The following is a 17,986-nucleotide window of genomic DNA, read 5'->3' on the forward strand; positions in this document are numbered from 1 at the left end:
GCAGTACTAACTTATGTCTGAACTTTGTCCTAGCTGGCCTACTGCAATAGTCATAACTGTTTTTCACTTACGTAGATTATATTACAAATAGTGGGATTATAGGTGAACCTGGACAAATGCTCGAGAAACTGAAATTAAATAAAAAAAAAAATAAAGTAAAAAGTTACAGTTGAAAATAAAATAAAAAAATAACGGGAAAGTAAAGTAAAGAATAAAATATAAAAATAACTGGAAATGTATAGCTGCCCTATTATACTAATAGGTGTCAGTCCTATGATAACATCTACACAATGATTCGGTTTACAGCATGCTAAAATTATGACATTTATTTCTGGTGTTTTTCTCTATACAAGTCAATAAACTTATCATTATACACTCAAATATGGCTGAAAACAATGTGCACAAAAAGACACCATTAGCAACACTGAACCCAGCCTTCTAGGTGCCCATGCACATTAGGTAACGCTGAACCCACTGATTTCAAATCAATCAATCAAGCATTTAATGTTTATGGTGATGTCTCAACTCTCCACAAAAGCAGAAGAAATAAAGATTATGTATGCTAGATTCAACAGGTCTGATCCCTTCTCATCACAGAACATAAACTGCTACTAGAGGTGCCTGGTTGCAGCTTATACCCCTCTCCAGGGGCGTAACTACCATAGAGGCAGCGGAGGCGGCTGCCACAGGGCCCAGGCCATTAGGGGGCCCGGTGACAGCCGCTACCGCTGCGTTTTTTTTTTTTAAATTGGCCGTTACGGGCCCTATTTACTTGCCAATCCTGGACATAATACTGTGTGCAGGGGCGACTATGGGGGATAATACTGTGTGCAGGGGCCACTATGGGGACATAATACTGTGTGCAGGGGACACTATGAGGCATAATGCTGTGTGCAGGGGCCACTATGGGGTATAATACTGTGTGCAGGGGCCACTAGGGGGGATAATACTGTTTACAGGGGCCACTAATGGACATAATACTGTGTGCAGGGGCCACTAATGGACATAATACTGTGTGCAGGGCTTACTAAGGGACATAATAGAGTGCGGAGGAGGGGGTCGGTCGAGGTCTTTGGCGTCGGTTGGGGGGGGGGGCATGTCAAAATTTCACCACGGGGCCCCGCCATTCCTAGTTACGCCACTGCCCCTCTCCCCATTGAGAAAATATGAGTATGGAATGAAGAGGAGTCAGGAGGAATAGCTGTAAGCCGAGCAAGTGTTTAGCAGCAATTGTCTACGGCAGCGATTCCCAACCATGACAATCCAGTGGGGAAATGGCTTTGGTGAAATCAGTATAGATAAGAGCAGGGCCCTCAGTCCCGTTGTGTGAAAGGACGTTCTTTGTTATGTATCTGTCTGTGTTTGAACCCTGCAAATTGTACAGTGCTGTGGAATATGTTGGCGCTATATAAATAAAATTTATTTATATATATATATAGTGTGGGGCCACGGGCGGACAATATTAGTTGGCAGAGGGTCAGTGGGGGACATTGTTAGTTACCTGGGGACCACTGGGGGGACATTATTAGCTGTCAAGGAGCTACTTTTTTTGAGGGTGCATTCACTTGCTGCAGTTATGATTACATCAAAACTGTAAGGGAGCGTTCACACTACCGTCGGTGTCCGACAGTTCAAAATCTTGCGTGGACATTAGCAGCGGACACTAGCTGTGTCCGTGACATTTTGCATTGATTTAAATGGTGATCGGGTGCGTTCTTTTACTGTCCGTGCCTGTCCTTAACTGTCCGTTTGTAAAGATGTCCGACTTTTCAATCGGACAGAAAAAACCTACATGTCAGGTTTTGCTGTGCACTTGAAAAGTCAGACATCTTTAGGAACGGACACTTAAGGACAGGCACGGAGTGTAAAACAACGCACCCGATCTCCATTTAAATCAATACAAAATGTCACGGACACAGCTAGCGTCCGCTGCTAATGTCCGTGCACTGACGGTAGTGTGAACGCCCCCTAACAGAAAAATGCATGCAGTTTTGATGTGGTTCAAGCTATTAATTCCAAAATTGTGGTAAATATATATATATAATATATATATATATATATATATATATATATATATCACATCAAAACTCAAGATTTTTGTCTTTTGGTTAAAAATATTTGGTAGGGGTGTCCCCAGGAAAAAAAGTTTTCTCCAGGGTAGCCCCAAGTCTGAAAAGGTTGGCAAACACTGGTCTACAGCTTATCACACAGACCTGTATTTGTCTAGGGATCTTGTGTATGTCCTGTATCTATTTGGGGTGTAATGGTCTAGAGCAGGGGTCCTCAAACTGCGGCTCGAGGGCCACATGCGGCCCACCAAGCACTTCTGTCTGGCCCCGCTGACAACGCCGGCAGGCGTGTATTTATAATGAAGTTCCTGGGGAGCTCGGGCCAGGCCATGGAGCGCACTTCACTTTACCTATTGGAGGGCACCGCTCCCGATGTCTGTGCGATTTGCTCTGCCTCCGGCCCACTATTTAAAAAGTTTGAGGACCCCTGGTCTGGAGCCTGTATTACTTTAGGGCTAAGTATGGGCTCTGGTCTGTATTTGTTTAGGGGCTCTGGTCTGTATTTGTTTAGGGGCTCTGCTCTGTATTTGTTTAGGGGCTCTGCTCTGTATTTGTTTAGGGGCTCTGGTCTGTATTTGTTTAGGGGCTCTGCTCTGTATTTGTTTAGGGGCTCTGCTCTGTATTTGTTTAGGGGCTCTGCTCTGTATTTGTTTAGGGGCTCTGGTCTGTTTTCTGGATCTGTAGTTACTGCCTTGTACTAATCTGATATGTCCTATACAAATGGGAAGTTCAGCAGGTATTGATACAGGTGTAGCGGAGGCCATGAGAATAATGTTGGCACTAGACATACGTTCCAAAGGAGGACACCTCGGGAGTAAAGAGGGAGAGACAGGGCTTAGGGTCCAAAGTGGTGACTTGTACAGCAAGGGTCTACCTGAGGCGATGAGGACACCCGTGTCAGCTGTGCGGGCGCTGAGGGCTGACGGGTGAGCGGGGCGGGGAGAGGCTGAGGAGAGGAGGCTCCCAGCTCCAAGGTCTCCTCAGTCCTCCCTCCTCCGGAGTCTGCACTCTCACCTTAGGGGCACACAATTCACACGACAAAGTCCAGTCTCCGAGCAGCCTGTGGAGCTCGTCCCTCCATGCGGTGTTCTCCAGCACATACACCGGGGTGTTCGGAGGATGCTACGGAGGGAGGTGAGGCTGCGCTGGAGAACCTGCACCCTGCGCCTCCTCGCCCTGTGCCTGGCCGCCCTGCTCTGCACTCACCTCTCCGCTGAACTCAGGCGCAAGTCACTGACCCAGCCCGGGCCCATAGTAAAAGTGCCACCCAAGGAGCCGGGGGTAGAGTTGTACAACCGGAGGATAGAAGAGGTGCCCAGCAAGAGGCAGGTGATCTACGTGAGAAGAAACAGCAAGGCTGCAAGCCAGGGGAGACCGGGGGGAAGCACAGGTGTACGCAGGAGGGACCCTCTACAGGTCAGTGACACCCACTGGGAGAGGGCGCCCCCCAATAGTCACACACATTGTCCACTACACATGTAAAAGTCTCTTCTTGCATCTTTCACTGCCCAGTCCCTACATTGTAATTGTAAATTGTCAAGCTGCTACCTATTCCATTCAGGTGGTGCCACCAATGCAGCCGCCACAGGTTTGTCAACCACTAGTGGACACTATGTCCAGCAAGTACAAGGCTCCTTTGCTATTCCAGGAGCTGGGAACTGTAATACCATAGTGGTGGCATCCAGCTTTCTTAGAAATTGACATGACTAGAAATAGAAACTCTGTGTCTGATATCTTCTGTGTTTTAGGCTAAGGCACCATAGGACGACCTGCTATAAAGCATTGCAAGAAAAACCGCAGTAGAAACACATTGCGGTTCTTCCGGCATCGCTTTAAACAGAAAGTTCGTGTAGCTTTCTTCTGTGGACTTTCTGTTACAATTATGTCTATGGGTAAACTACCAGCGTTTCTGTAAATATAGTTTGCTGTAAACCGCCGCGATTTTTCCCCTGGCATTTCCACCGCAGGCATCCTTAAGTTGTTGAAATCCCCCTTAAATATATTTAAATAGTCCATTTGATGAAGTAGACGTCCACTTGTCAGAAGTGATTGTTTTACCAATATATATCTACATTAGGAGTCACATCTATTCACACTAGCGCCATGATTTCGATCCATAACAGGGCCAGGACCACTATCATGGATATGATTTTGAACAGATCCCAACGTGGATTGACAGCTGCCATTGACATTTGACAGATTAGGGGATTATGCCTTATTTGGCAAAGGCCAGACACAGCAAACTGTGTACAATTTCCCCTTCTTTCCTGCATAATATCTCATCAAAAACAACACAAAATCAGGTTGATTTAGCAGGAGCACACCTTTCCTCAGATTTCTAACCTTTCAAACAGCTACTAAAGTAGAAAAACCTGCTGCGGAAGTCACTTATAGATGGGGTTTATATTAAAGGGGTTGGCCGGATAAAAGTGAATTCCTACACCCTCCCCCTGCCTTCTTTCTAAATTACATAATTTATCGAAAATGCATATTTACCCATATCCTTTGACTGCCCAAGGGACATTTTCTGGTTATCCAGTGACTATCTGTTTACGGAACATCACTGCTACTTCCCTCCCATCCACTCCATTATACTTGTCTGTCTTCCTTCTAGGCTTCTTCCTGCAATACGGCTCCTCGCAGGAGGAAGCCTGAAAGGAAGAGAGGTAAGGGAGCGTTCACACTACCGTCATTGTCCGACAGGTAGTGTCTGCTCCTAGTGTCCGTTCAAAATCTCGCACGGACATTAGGAGGTGACACTTTTCATTCATTTAAATGGCGATCGGGTGCGTTCTTTTGCATTCTGTGCCTGTCCTTAGCTGTCCGTTTGTAAAGATGTCCGACTTTTCAAGCGGACAGCAAAACTCGACATGTAGGTTTTTGCTGTTTGCTTGAAAAGTCGGACATCTTTATGCCCATGCGAGATTTTGAACGGGCACTAGGAGCAGACACTATTTGTTGGACACTGACGGTAGTGTGAACGCTCCCTTAGTATAATGGGTTGATGGGTGGATTGCGTTATTTGGGATGGGCTAGTAATGGGCAGGATAGCTAGACAGACAGGGAGGGGGTGTATGCGAGAGAGGGAGGGAGAGGGGAAGGGTGGGGGAGTGAGATGAGAGTGAGCTAGTGTGGAAGCTTCATAGCAAGTAATGCAAACCATACCAGCATACCTTGTAAATTAATGCAGAAGATACCAGGAGCACCCAGAAATCACTTAAAACAATGCTAACGGTATATGGGTGCATTTATTAACCCATTAATAGCGCAGACAGACCTTTTAAAAAAAAAAAAATTGCCTGCAAAACCCCTTCATTTTTCTCAACTTTGCTACAATTGTAAGTAGTCTATAGATTTCACCCCGTTCAAGTCTGTGGGCCAATGCAAAAATCAGTTTTTTTGTTTGTTTTTAACTGATCTGTGTTTCCATTTCCTTTTTTATTTTTTTTAAATTTTTTTCAGCATGCCCTTTTTTTTTCCATGTTTCACTGTAGACTTTGTGGATTGTGGGTTTAGCAGATCACCTGTCTTGCTCTTAGGAAAGTTCTTCTAAATCCCATACAGCCCTGTAAATACATCAGTGGGAAATTGTACATGAAGAAGAATGACTGCAATAGTGTTGGTGAAGGCATGAGTGAAGGCATTCTCCATCATAACCAGCCAGACTCCAACCTTTACTTGTCCAATGCAGATACTGGCCTTTTTTTTTCCTGGTATTAAGACTAGAGATGAGCGAACACTATTCGAAACAGCCGTTTCGAATAGCACGCTCCCATAGAAATGAATGAAAGCGGCTGGCACGCTGACTTTGCCGGCGGCCGGCCGCTTAACCCCCCGCGTGCTGTCTACGTCCATTCATTTCTTTGGGAGCGTGCTATTTGAAACGGCTGTTTTGATTAGTGTTCGCTCGTCTCTAAAACCAATAAAGAGGCATGTGCCTCTAAATAAGTGTGACACATCTCATACCAGACAAAGCTGGCCGTCTCTTTAAGGGGCATTCCCATCCTATTCAGACTTGTAACTTGTAGCTAAAGCTAAATGAAGTGTTTTACCTAAGTATTTTCCTCTGTTTGCCAGATACAACTGAATCTCTCGCCTCAGTGTTTTCGGCTGGTTGCCTAGGTTACGACCTGTTTGCTGGTCAGAATGATGATCCAGTTCCTACTCCCAGCACACACATTCTCTTCTCTCCCTCTCTGCTTTCAGTATTTGAGCCCTGATAAGGACAAGGTATGTTTCTTAAGCAGGGCTTCTGTTATATGTTTGTGAATCCAGACAACTCTGCTATTTACAACAAGCAGGAGCTGCATGAGTTGAAAACCAGAAAGTGGAGGGGAGAGGAGCCAGGAGGGGCAACTGAAATCCTGAAATGAGAAAACCCATTTAGGCCAGGGCCCGGCGTAGTGTACATGCCGTTATTTTGCCAGAATTGCTGCAGCGTTTTAAAGTTCCTCCAAAGTGAATGGGATTCTGGTTAATCCCATCCACACTTTGTAGAAAAAAAATCTACAGCGCACTTGCTGTGATTTCAAAAACCGTTGCGTTTTTTTAAATCAAGGCATGTCAGTTATGTCTACAGAAACATCAGTAGTTTCCCTATAGATATAATTGAAGCAGAAAGTCCGCAGAGGAAAACTTGCGATGCGTTTCTGCTGTGTTTTTTCCCACATCACTTTTTGGCTGCAGCCCGCTAAATGGGGTCATGTTCTTGAAGTATGATAAACCTTTCGTTTTTCATAAATGCATAGTGGAGGTAAAGATATCACGCTTTGTAATATACTTTGTTAAAGTGGCCTGTTTCTTCACATATTTGCCACCTTCTGCCACTGATCAAAAGTGTACAAGTGTCTATGGAGAGGGGAGGGAGAAGAAAAATGAGATCTCTTTAAAGCAGAGATAAATCTGCACTATGGAGAGAATGTTTTCCTTAACAACACAGCTGGGTTATCTTGTATCAAAAAGAAGAAAAATAGGGATGGGCACTCACCAATCAATAGACGAAGGATCTTCTGTAAAATAAATCCAATGCAATTCTAGGCTTGAAAAAGCGTCAGTTTGGACGCGAAACGGCTGTTGCCATTTTTTCTGCCAATATGCTGTCACTCCCTCTCTGAATTTTATCCATGTACCCAATAAAGGATTTATTTTACAGAAGATCCTTCGTCATCTATCTATCGGCTTTCCCATTCTGTGCCCCCGGTGAAGAGCTATCGGTACCTTAGTTCTTCACTGTCAGAAGGACGTTTCTGACACTCAGTCCTTACCGCCCAGCCATGACACTGAGTGGTGAGGAACTCCTCCCTCCGCTCCTGATAGTACTCGACCATGGACTAATACTGGGGAGATCCCAGCTTCAAGTCCCTTTGTGGAACATGTAAAGAGTGAAAAGTACACACATAGTGAAAACACACAAATAAATAAAGGGTTTTTTTTTGTTTTTTTTTAACAAACACCTTTTATAATTAAAAAAATAATTTAAACAAAAATAAACATGTTGCATTTCCCTACATTCATAGAAGGCCCCACTATCCAAAAATAGCATTAATAATCCTGTACAGTGAAAATATTTATAGCAATGCGCAAGTTAACGTATTTTACTTCCCCCAAAAAAATAGCAAGTAGTAATAAAAATTGATCAGAAAGTCATACATACGGAACTTTGGTGGTAATGTATAGTACAATTTGCCCTACAAAGAAAGAGCCCTGACATATCTCCATCAATAATGCAGTAAAAAAGTTATAGGCATCAGAATACGATGACCCCAGGAAAATTGATGATTTTCAAAAAGTGACATTTTATTTGTAAAAGCGGCAAAATATAATAAAATTTGGTATCGTCATTATCGTAATGATCCGCCAAGCAAAGGGACATGTTATTATTAATGCAGAGTGAATGCTGTAGAAACAAAATGCTAAACATTTTTTAATAGAATTGTGTATTATTTCACATGGGTCCCCCCAAAAAACATAAATAAAAACTAATCATTAGACAGGTCTACACTTTGCCCTCTGTCACAGAGTTCATCAGGAGACCACCTATTCCAGCAACCGATCAGAAAGTATAGTAATAATATAATAGACAGTCAGCATCACACATATGGATTGTCAGTTGACACATGAGGCTAGCTTGATCCTTGCAGCGGGCTCTCTGTAGTTCAGGTCCATATGTGAACATACCATAACAATTTATGAAAACTAAAAACACCATGCTGTTCTTTCCCAAGAATGGAAGGGTAACTAACTACATGGCAGCACTTGCTATCTTCCTTTGTACTTTCTGTTCATTAGTCACTTATTTCATATGGAGGTGTGCTATATTCTTATCTAGTCTGTCCTCTGCCAAAAGTTGTGGGGGCTTGTAGAACATGTTATATGAAACATCTGTGCTGGAGATGTCTCCAGTTGTTTTTGCGGCTATTTCCTATACGCGTTGCTACATTAGTTAAAAAACAAAAACCACATTATTTTGGAAAGATTTCTTCATTTATGTTGCTGATTATGAGAAATGTTCGCAGATGTCAGACCATTGCAACTAGCGTAGAGAATTAACAAGACAGAAAAGTAGCTGGAAACATTAGAAAATCAGCGACACCAAAGCCCCTTTTACCGTTATCAAAATGAAATAACATGCAGGTTGTTCTTCATACATATGGTACTTTGTATGGTATGTAGGATCAGATATTTTCTCACTATTGTTCTATAAGCACTTAACATACATATATGACCTCTGTTGCGTTCTCCCTAGAAGTCATGGCACACAGCCTTGAATAATTACTTCAGGCATAGGAATACTGCCCTGCCTTTTTCATGTGCTCCTTTTATTGTAGTCTTACCAGTCTATAACCTAAGTTCTCTTTCTTTGTAAGAGTTATTTGGGTTCTGTTCACACAGGGGAGTTTTTCACACAGACTTAGATGCTAAAAACTCATCAAATCTGCCTTTCATTGATCCCAATGGACGTCAGCAATGGATGCTGGAAAAAAAAAAAGTTTCTGAGGCTGAAGCCCCACGTGGTGCAAACTCCGTGGAAAAAGTCTCTGCTTTTTAAACTCCTTGCAAAGTGGATACCCGCAGCGGTAATGCTATGATTTAAAAAACTTTGTGTTTTTGGAAATTGTAGCATGTCAATTATACCTACGGAAACAGCAGTTTCCGTATAGGTATATTTGAAGCAGAAACTCCACAGAGGAAAACTCTACGATTTTTCTGTGGAAAGCGCTGCAGGAAAACCGCAATGTGTTTTGCAGCACTTTTTGACTGCAGCCTGCTACATGGGGTCTTATGCTAGGTTTCTACTTGCACCTGGAACCTGTCTGCTTGCAAACAGTTTACAAAAAAAAAAAAAAATAAAACCCCGGTTTGGTACAAAAAAGGATTTCAAACTGTTTCACTGATACCTGAATCCCTCTTTTTAGACAGATTAGGCAATGGGTGTCCATTCAAAAAAACTGACTCTGTCCGTTTTTGACCAAGCCATTATTTTTCTTTTCTTCCCACTTCTTCATTCTGAGCATGCGCTGAGGTAAAAACTGTTTGCAAAATAGACACATACTGATATCTATTCGTGTAATCTGTTTGTAATCCGCTTTCCATAGACCTTTAAAAAAAATATTTAAAAAAATTGGCTGCTATATGTCTGGTATCTGTATTTTTTTTAACAGAGAAAAAGTCCTGCAAGTGCGACTTTTTTCTCTGCCCAAAAGAGCGGATATCAGACAGAAATGCTCCAAACACACACTTGCGGATGGTTTTTACAACCCATTGAAATCACTGGGGTTAAAAACGAACCGTTCTAAATCAGATTTTGAGGATTTTGAGACTTGATGGTGGATTACCACACACTTTTTGGCTCCATTGAATTGGCTAATCAGTATGCTGACATGTGGCCATAACCAGAAAAATCCTTATTGACAGTATATAAGTTAATAGACTTTTCTGTTAGTGTAGTACAACGAAATGACCAGTATGTTAAATTATTTTATAAAGAAATGACTATCTATCTTTTTTTTTTTTAATTCATTAAACCAGCTGGAAAATATCACTTTTTTTTCTAATCTGTTTTTATAGATATTCTTCTGTGTTCTATACAGGATTGTGGCGGCTACCAACTTGTCTGGATTTCTCCTAGTTTCTGTTAAAAGCATTTAATGAACTGCCCACAGCAATCTCATGGCCATAGGGGGCAAAAAAACGGAACCAACTTATTGAGGTCATGGAATGAGATTTCTAGACAGCTCTGGTTTTTAAGAGAATCGTTTCATTCAATTTTTTTCCTGACATCCCCTGTTATAGTACAGTGGATATCGGGACTTTAAATATGGCACCTTGCACACAGAAGAGACCTGGCAGCAATCCCCTCATGTGACTGTGGCGTTTGAGCTGTTCTGTTGTGTTCACTCACCCAAATGGCTCCTGCGTGTCAAGATCTGGTGGTAATACCTGTGATCACAGTATTCTCTGATCAAGGGCATTAAAGAGGACCTTTCACCATTTTGCCCACATGCAGTTCTATATACTGCCGGAAAGCTGACAGTGTGCTGAGTTCAGCGCACTGTCGGCTTTCCCGATGTGGGCCCGGTGTGAAGAGCTTACGGTCCCGGTACCGTAGCTCTTCTATGGTCAGAAGGGCGTTTCTGACAGTTAGCCAGAGACGTCCTTCTTCACAGCACAGCCAATCGCGCTGTGCTGCGAGAGCCGGGAGGAACGCCCCCTCCCTCCCTGATAATGCTCGTCTATGGACGAGTACTGCGAGCAGAGGGAGGGGGCGTTCCTCCCGGCTCTCACAGCACAGCGCGATTGGCTGTGCTGTGAAGAAGGACGTCTCTGGCTAACTGTCAGAAATGCCCTTCTGAACATAGAAGAGCTACAGTACCGGACTGTAAGCTCTTCACACTGGGCCCACATCGGGAAAGCCGACAGTGCGCTGAACTCGGCACACTGTCAGCTTTCCGGTAGTATATAGAACTGCCTGTGTGCAAAATGGTGACAGGTCCTCTTTAAATGCTTGTAGGGCCACCACTTTCCCCAGTGGGCTATCACCCCACCCCCACAGTGTGTTATTTATAAAAGTAAATAACACACTTAATATCCATGTGACAAAATTTCCAAACTAGAATAATATGAATTGATTTATCCCATATGGTGACTGTTGTAGTAGGAAAAAGACACACAGCCTGAATTTCAGTTTATTCTCAAGGAAAGTAAAGAAAAGAAGAAAAAAAAAGTCAAAACTCATAAACAAAAACCAGTTGTGGCAGTGAGGCGTTAGGTTGATGAACTATAAGATGTAGCATTACCACATGCCACATGTTTCTTCACTATATATATATACCGTATTTTTCGGACTATAAGACGCACCGGACCATAAGACGCACTAAGGTTTTAGAGGAGGAAAATAGGGGAAAAAAAAATTAAGGAAAAAAAATTGGTGAAATATTTAATAACCTAATAATATAATATTTCACCAATGTAAATAGAACCGGGGGCTTTCGGACACAGGGATACCAAATGTGTATGTGTTTCACAGTAATGTTTTTGTTTTATATGTATTGTAGGGCTATGGGGGTGATTTGAACATATCTATCTATCTATCTAATCTATCTAATCTATCCTATCTATCTATCTATCTTCTATCTATCTATCTATCCATCTATCTATCTCCTATCTATCTATCTATCTATCTCCTATCTATCTATCTGTCTGTCTGTCTGTCTGTCTGTCTATTCTATCTAATCTCATCCATGGATGGAAAGAGACACCCTGCAGTGAAGCTATGTAAGAAGAGAAAAAGGGGCGGGCCAGACGGGTGAAGGAGGTGTGGTTTTCTAAGCAAACTTGAAAACACACCTCTTTCACCCATCTGGCTCGTCCCTCCTTCACTGCCTCTCTGATGTCGCTTCTGCAATGAAGCCACACAGGCAGGGAAGTAGGGGCGGGCCAGACGGGTGAAGGAGGCGTGGTTTCAAGCTTGCCGAGAAAACCACGCCTCCTCCTCCCGTTTGGCCCGCCCCTCCTTCCCTGTCTGTGTGGTTTCATTGCCGGAGCCAGATCTGAGAGGCAGTGAAGGAGGGACGAGCCAGACGGGAGAAGGAGGCGTGGTTTTCTCGGCAAGCTTGAAACCACGCTTCCTTCACCTGTCTGGCCCGCCCCTACTTCCCTGCCTCTCAGATCTCGCTCCTGCAAACACGCGACACAGACAGGGAAGGAGGGGCAGAGCAGGCAGGCACTGTGCTGCTCTTCTTTTCATTCGCACAGACGGGACACAGACGCTGCGCACGCTGCATTCGGACTATAAGACGCACACACATTTTCCTCCCATATTGGGAGGAAAAAAAGTGCGTCTTATAGTCCGAAAAATACGGTATATATATATATATATATATATATATATATATATATATATATGTAGATGAGTGGTAGGTCACAGAAGCTGGACTTTAACACAGCCCAATCTATATATTGAATAAATTCATACAAACCTTTTTAGCCTTGTTGAAATAAATGAACGCCCACTTTAGGGTGTTCTGCTGCCTTATCATGTTTTTGCACTTTCAATGTTATGTGCTGTTTAGTACATACTAAACTTTTTGTCCCATTATATCCTGTATCCTTTGGATGTTTGCAACTGTAAGCTTATATAGTTCTATACTTTTTCAGTTTACTATCATTATAAACAAATATAGCCTGAAGTTATACCATGATGTACTAAGAAGAGTAGGTAACAGTGTAGTTGGAAAAAAATGTAAACCAGCTCCATATATGCAAAAGAACATTCTATTGTTTGTATGTTTTTTTTTAATGTAATTTTGATCTCCAGTGTTCTATCAGTCACTATTTAGTTATAAAGAGAGACTATAACGGTCGAAGGGGTACAAGGTTCAGCTGTATGTTTCTACCTCTGCAACCGATGGACACCAAAAAAAAGTTTCTGCCATGTCAGTGAGATGAACTTTGGGGTGCAGGGAGTAAGACCCCTCTGATCTGGCGTTAATCTCTGCTTCTCTTCCTAACCTTAGGCCCAAGTACTATTCCTCATTATTAGTGTACAAGTTACAATATTAATTGGTTCTTGTTTGACCTTTCGTAAGTTGAAACCACTGTTACTTGAGACCACTTGTCTATGGAAAACTAGTAATAAGTACCAAGAACCTGCAAATGAAAAATAAGTCCTCTGATAACTAATCTATATGTAGAAAATACACAAAACATCAGTAAAAGCTGCTGGAAGCTGGAAATCATTTTCAGAGATGGTGACAGGAAATTTTTCTGTCCTTCTAAGTCTATATAGTACACCTGGAATATAACATGGACTCACTCTCATGTAGTACATGTAGTACTTCAATATAATGTAGAGGGGCGCTACTAGTCAGCCAGTCAGTGAATTGTCCATGATGATTTGTTGGAATCTCCAGTCAAGCACTGGATATTGAGTTTCAAGTTACAGTATGCCTTTATTTTTATGTTAAAATATTGTATCCTGAGTCCATTGTAACTTGAGGGACCACTGTACATTATTTTATTTACTGAACTGATGGCTGCTGAGTAAAACAAGGACCAGGCAGAAGCAATGGCTTTTGTTAATATTATGGCTGTAGGTCAATCATCTGATCACAGATTCTAAACAATTTCTAAACAGATGTGAGCTAAACATGGAGCAGTAGGAAATAACTGAGTGTATACTAGTGAAGGTCATGCATACAAATAAGAGCTAGAATGCCAAACAGATAAGTTTCCGCTTCACGTAACCTTGAGACACCGTTTCTTACAATGAACTGTTTGTCCTTCAATTTAAGAGCTGTTGTAGTTAATATTACTGAATCTTTTTATCATAGGATCAGCGCCTTTTTAGCTGAAACATTAATCTGGGCTTACAGTTGATATTCATCTGACTTATAATTTGAGAGCAATTGAGCTTATCCACATGGAAAAAGGGTTAACACCTTAGTTATCCCCACGTTACAAAATGCCCTAGACTATAAAAGTATCAAATTGATCTCGTGTGATCACTGCCGTGGTGGGTAACGGTTTTTGTTTCGCTTTCCTGAAGAACTCAAATAAAAATTTATTAACAGCACACATCATCCCCCCCAAAAAAAATAAACCAAAAAAAATCATTCTGTACATGGCAACATACAAAAAAAAAAAAAGTTGCAGGTGGTAGTAGTATGGTGACACAAAGAAATTATTTTTTCCTGCAGCGTTTCCATCCCGTGGGTCCCCGGCCTAATTGTTCTGACCCACAGTTGCTCTATTTTCACTGCACCGTTAGCACTGTAAAATCCTAACCCGTAAGAAAATGACATAATTAGGTTTTATTCCAATCCCACCCCTTTCTGAATTATTTTCCAGTTTCCTAAATAGAATATTTAATGGGACCATTATAAAGTACAGTTTGTGAATGAAAAAAATGTGAAGTAAAAATCAAAAATGAATGGGCAGGAAGTGTTTAGTATCATTCTGCCCAGCCTGATAGGATTTCTGAAGGGGTGCCCGTGGCTGCAGTATATCGGGCCAATAGCACAACCTCTCCTCTAAGCTGCCCCAAAATAACGTATCGGTACTGCAGCCACATTTAATGCTTCAGGAAACCTGTCAGGCTCCTACACTGCCTGAACGTAAGTGAACCATATTAAACCATAGTCCCCTCCAGCATCATGGAAGCCTTCCAAATGACATTCTAGACAGGCTTTACATATAAAACATCACTGGCAGACATTTTATTTTTTACAATAATACCCCTATAAAAATGTTTGCAGGTATCTGTCAAGGCAAGTATCATGTCATTACCAGAGAAGCCCTTAAACCTAATATTGCTATAAAGAGATATAATTTTATTTTGTAGCACAGTGGCCTTTCCTATGTTGGACAATGAGGAGGAATTCTAGGCAGACATCACCCTCAGATTCCCCTTCATTTTCTGCCTCACTGCTCCCCATGGCTTTAAACTGCTGATTAGGCCCAGATGAAGGGGGGGGGGATCTCCACAGCTAGATCCAGCAGGACACTTTTTTTTCACTATCCGACTCTTATCTCTGCCACTCATCGAAAGTAATGGGAGGCAGAATCTGGAACTGATGTGGAAGCTGAATCCACTGCAAAATCAGCATCAGATTCCACTATGTGAACAGGGCCTTTGTGTATTCTGTATCTGATTTTCTTTCCTGCCGTAGTTACTATGGACTCATGCTGATAGGCCACAATCCTATTACAACCTTGGATCTAATGGCCTGAATTTAAAATATCGTAGATCTGTATAATGTTGTAAGGTTAGGTTACTTGACCCCTGGTAGGAATTGCATTTGTGACCATGTGTTGTTTGGAATCTCTAGACAAATTATATCTATTCTTCTATATGATTTTATTAAAAAACGGACATACAGACCAAGTAAGCACACAGACTAACACACAGACCCAATCAAAATCAATGGATCCATTTTTATAGGTCAAAAAAGAAAGACCAATGAATGAATGACCATTTGGGTTTTTTAATGGTCCAGAAACCACCATGAAAAAAACGAAAAATGGAATGGGTGTACAACAGCTGTCAAAAACTGGTGTGCACCTCTGGTTTTTCACAGACGTTAGGTTCTCTACAAATGGAATAATATGAATAATAATACCTTGTGGATAGCACAACATCATTGAAAAGCCTCAACAATTACAGTACAATGTGGTGTGGAGTTTTCAAAACACCGTCCACATGTGGCAGGATTTGTTATGTTGTATAGTTGTTGCAGACTCTTACTGCAGATTTCAGCATTTGCAGTGAATCTATGGCGATATATAGAAAATGTATGCTATACGGTACCTCCCCATCATCACAATTGTGCTAAACCACTTTGTATCCCCTGCGTCTGAAAATTACACTTTTTAGCAGATGTTAGACCTGTTGATCGAAACCTGGGATAAGGCAGATACATAGACTTGAGTTTCTTTCCTAGTATGAGTGTACAGGCAGGAGTGCACACGTTCTCTGAGTGTTCATGTCTGGTCATGGTTTGGTGATGCCTGTTACTGTTTGCCACAAAGTCCTTCCTCATGCTCCCTTCCCAAACATCTGTGGGTGGTATGTTATAGTTCTACATAAAATAAAATAGGTTTACATAGAATAACTATAATGACAATCACCAGCAAGCTTAGCACTTCCAAATAAACAATGCTAAATATTTGAAGCAGATGTATCCTCTACAAAGTCAGCACAGAAGATCTTGGCAAAGACATATGTTGTCATCCACTTAGATACTCAGAGACAAATATCTTTGTATTTTGTTTAAAACAGTATTGTGCTTAATATACAGTATATTGTAATATATTTACAAAATAGTCCTCACCTTTGTGCTATTTGCAGAGTGTTAAGACTTTTTACACAAGCCAATTATTGGGAACAAGCATCTGTCCATGTAAAGGTGAAGACACACTGTCACACTTGCACTGATGCAGCATCACATCTTGTTTTCATCCTATATGTTTACCAAGCTGGCAAACATTTGGAGGATGATTGCATGGAAGATGGCTGATTGTAAATGGATGTGCTACCGATAAACAGTGAAGCTATTTGGAGAAGAACGATCTCAGTAGGGAGCTGGTATTTACTAATATACTTGTATGGACTAATATTTTCCTGTTTAACTTCTCTTATGGATGGGACATGAGAAAAATTAGAGACTACAAACTATAGAGAACTTTTAATAAAACTCACTAGGAAGTGGCAATAAAAATCCAAATTGGGTAGAATACAGCAATAAAAAAAATTAATCTAGAGAAGAACTTTCTTCTTGTGATTCCGTAACACAAACGCCTGTTTTTTGGCAGATAGTGGCTGAATTCAATACCTGGAATTGAGTTTCTGCTTTGAAACATAACAAGTAATTATGTATTTGGATCACATAGAAATAATAAATTCAGGACAACGTAATTGGATTTGTATAGCGCTTGTTAGTACAAGGGAGTCATGTTGGAGAATACTGAGTATTAGCTTTTACATGTTTGTAGTATTAAAATAATAGACAGTGGCAGACTTGCCAGCCAGCCAGTGAAGATAATGAAAGAACATGTGCCAGGCTGAGCACACGTTTCTCTACCACATGCCAGGTGTGTCTCAGACACCGTTCACTGACTCATTGCTGACGAGTTGCTGACAGCTATAATTAATGCTGTCAGAATCTGCTGCAATTCTCTTATGGCCTCAGGAGCGGCTTTTCAATGGGCTCCTGTTGTTTCTAGTAGAGAATTTTTTGGTTCTTTTTGAGTATGAAATTAATTGTTCGATTAGTTTTTTTTTTTTTTTTTTGTTTTTTCCCCTGAAATCTCAATATACACTAGGTGATGCAAATGTATGTTCATAGTGGGCTCCTATTGTGACTTTTGACACAATGAAAAGGTGAAAATAAATGTAATATTGTTTTTTGAAGGCTGTATTCTATTGAAGGTAGGTGGATGAATTGTTGCTGAATAATTCTAGTTGCCTGGACTGATGGATACATTTCTCAGCAGTGAAAATGTAACTCCAAGAAGGAAAGTCTTCAATTTAAGGACATTATAAGATCAATAGACAAGTTACTGAAATGCAGTTGATGATAAAAAAAAAAAATGGAAAATGAAGATGTATTGTATTGTAGGCTATAACAGATTCGCTATGTAACTATTGAAGCCTGTTGCAGGTAGGTTTCAGTAGCTACGATACTAGGGCAGGGCTAGGAGCCTTCAGGAGGCTCCTGGCTGCCACGGTAATAGGACGACTACCACGATTGTGTCGCAGGAGGGCCATTCTGTTACCAATTTTAATAGGGAAAGGGAAAGTAACCACTCAGATGCCTTGGTCACATTTGACCATGGCATCTGAGTGGTTAAATACCCATGATCAGAGGTATCTCTAATAATGGACAATGCTGCTGTGTCCCTGCGGTATGAAACTGCAC

At 41.6% G+C, this 17,986-nt stretch overlaps 1 protein-coding gene across 1 annotated transcript in view; it reads left to right on the forward strand.

Annotated features, from left to right (window-relative positions):
• Positions 1 to 3,098: 3,098 nt before the first annotated feature.
• METTL24 (methyltransferase like 24) overlaps positions 3,099 to 17,986 on the forward strand; it is a 46,398-nt gene continuing 31,510 nt past the window's right edge. Inside the window, exon 1 of the mRNA XM_075268162.1 lies at positions 3,099 to 3,485. Coding sequence (XP_075124263.1) covers positions 3,189 to 3,485 — 297 coding nt within the window. The 5' untranslated portion in view covers positions 3,099 to 3,188. The remainder of the gene's footprint in view (positions 3,486 to 17,986) is intronic.

This window comes from Leptodactylus fuscus, chromosome 3, assembly GCF_031893055.1.
Source record: "Leptodactylus fuscus isolate aLepFus1 chromosome 3, aLepFus1.hap2, whole genome shotgun sequence".
NCBI lineage: Eukaryota > Metazoa > Chordata > Amphibia > Anura > Leptodactylidae > Leptodactylus > Leptodactylus fuscus.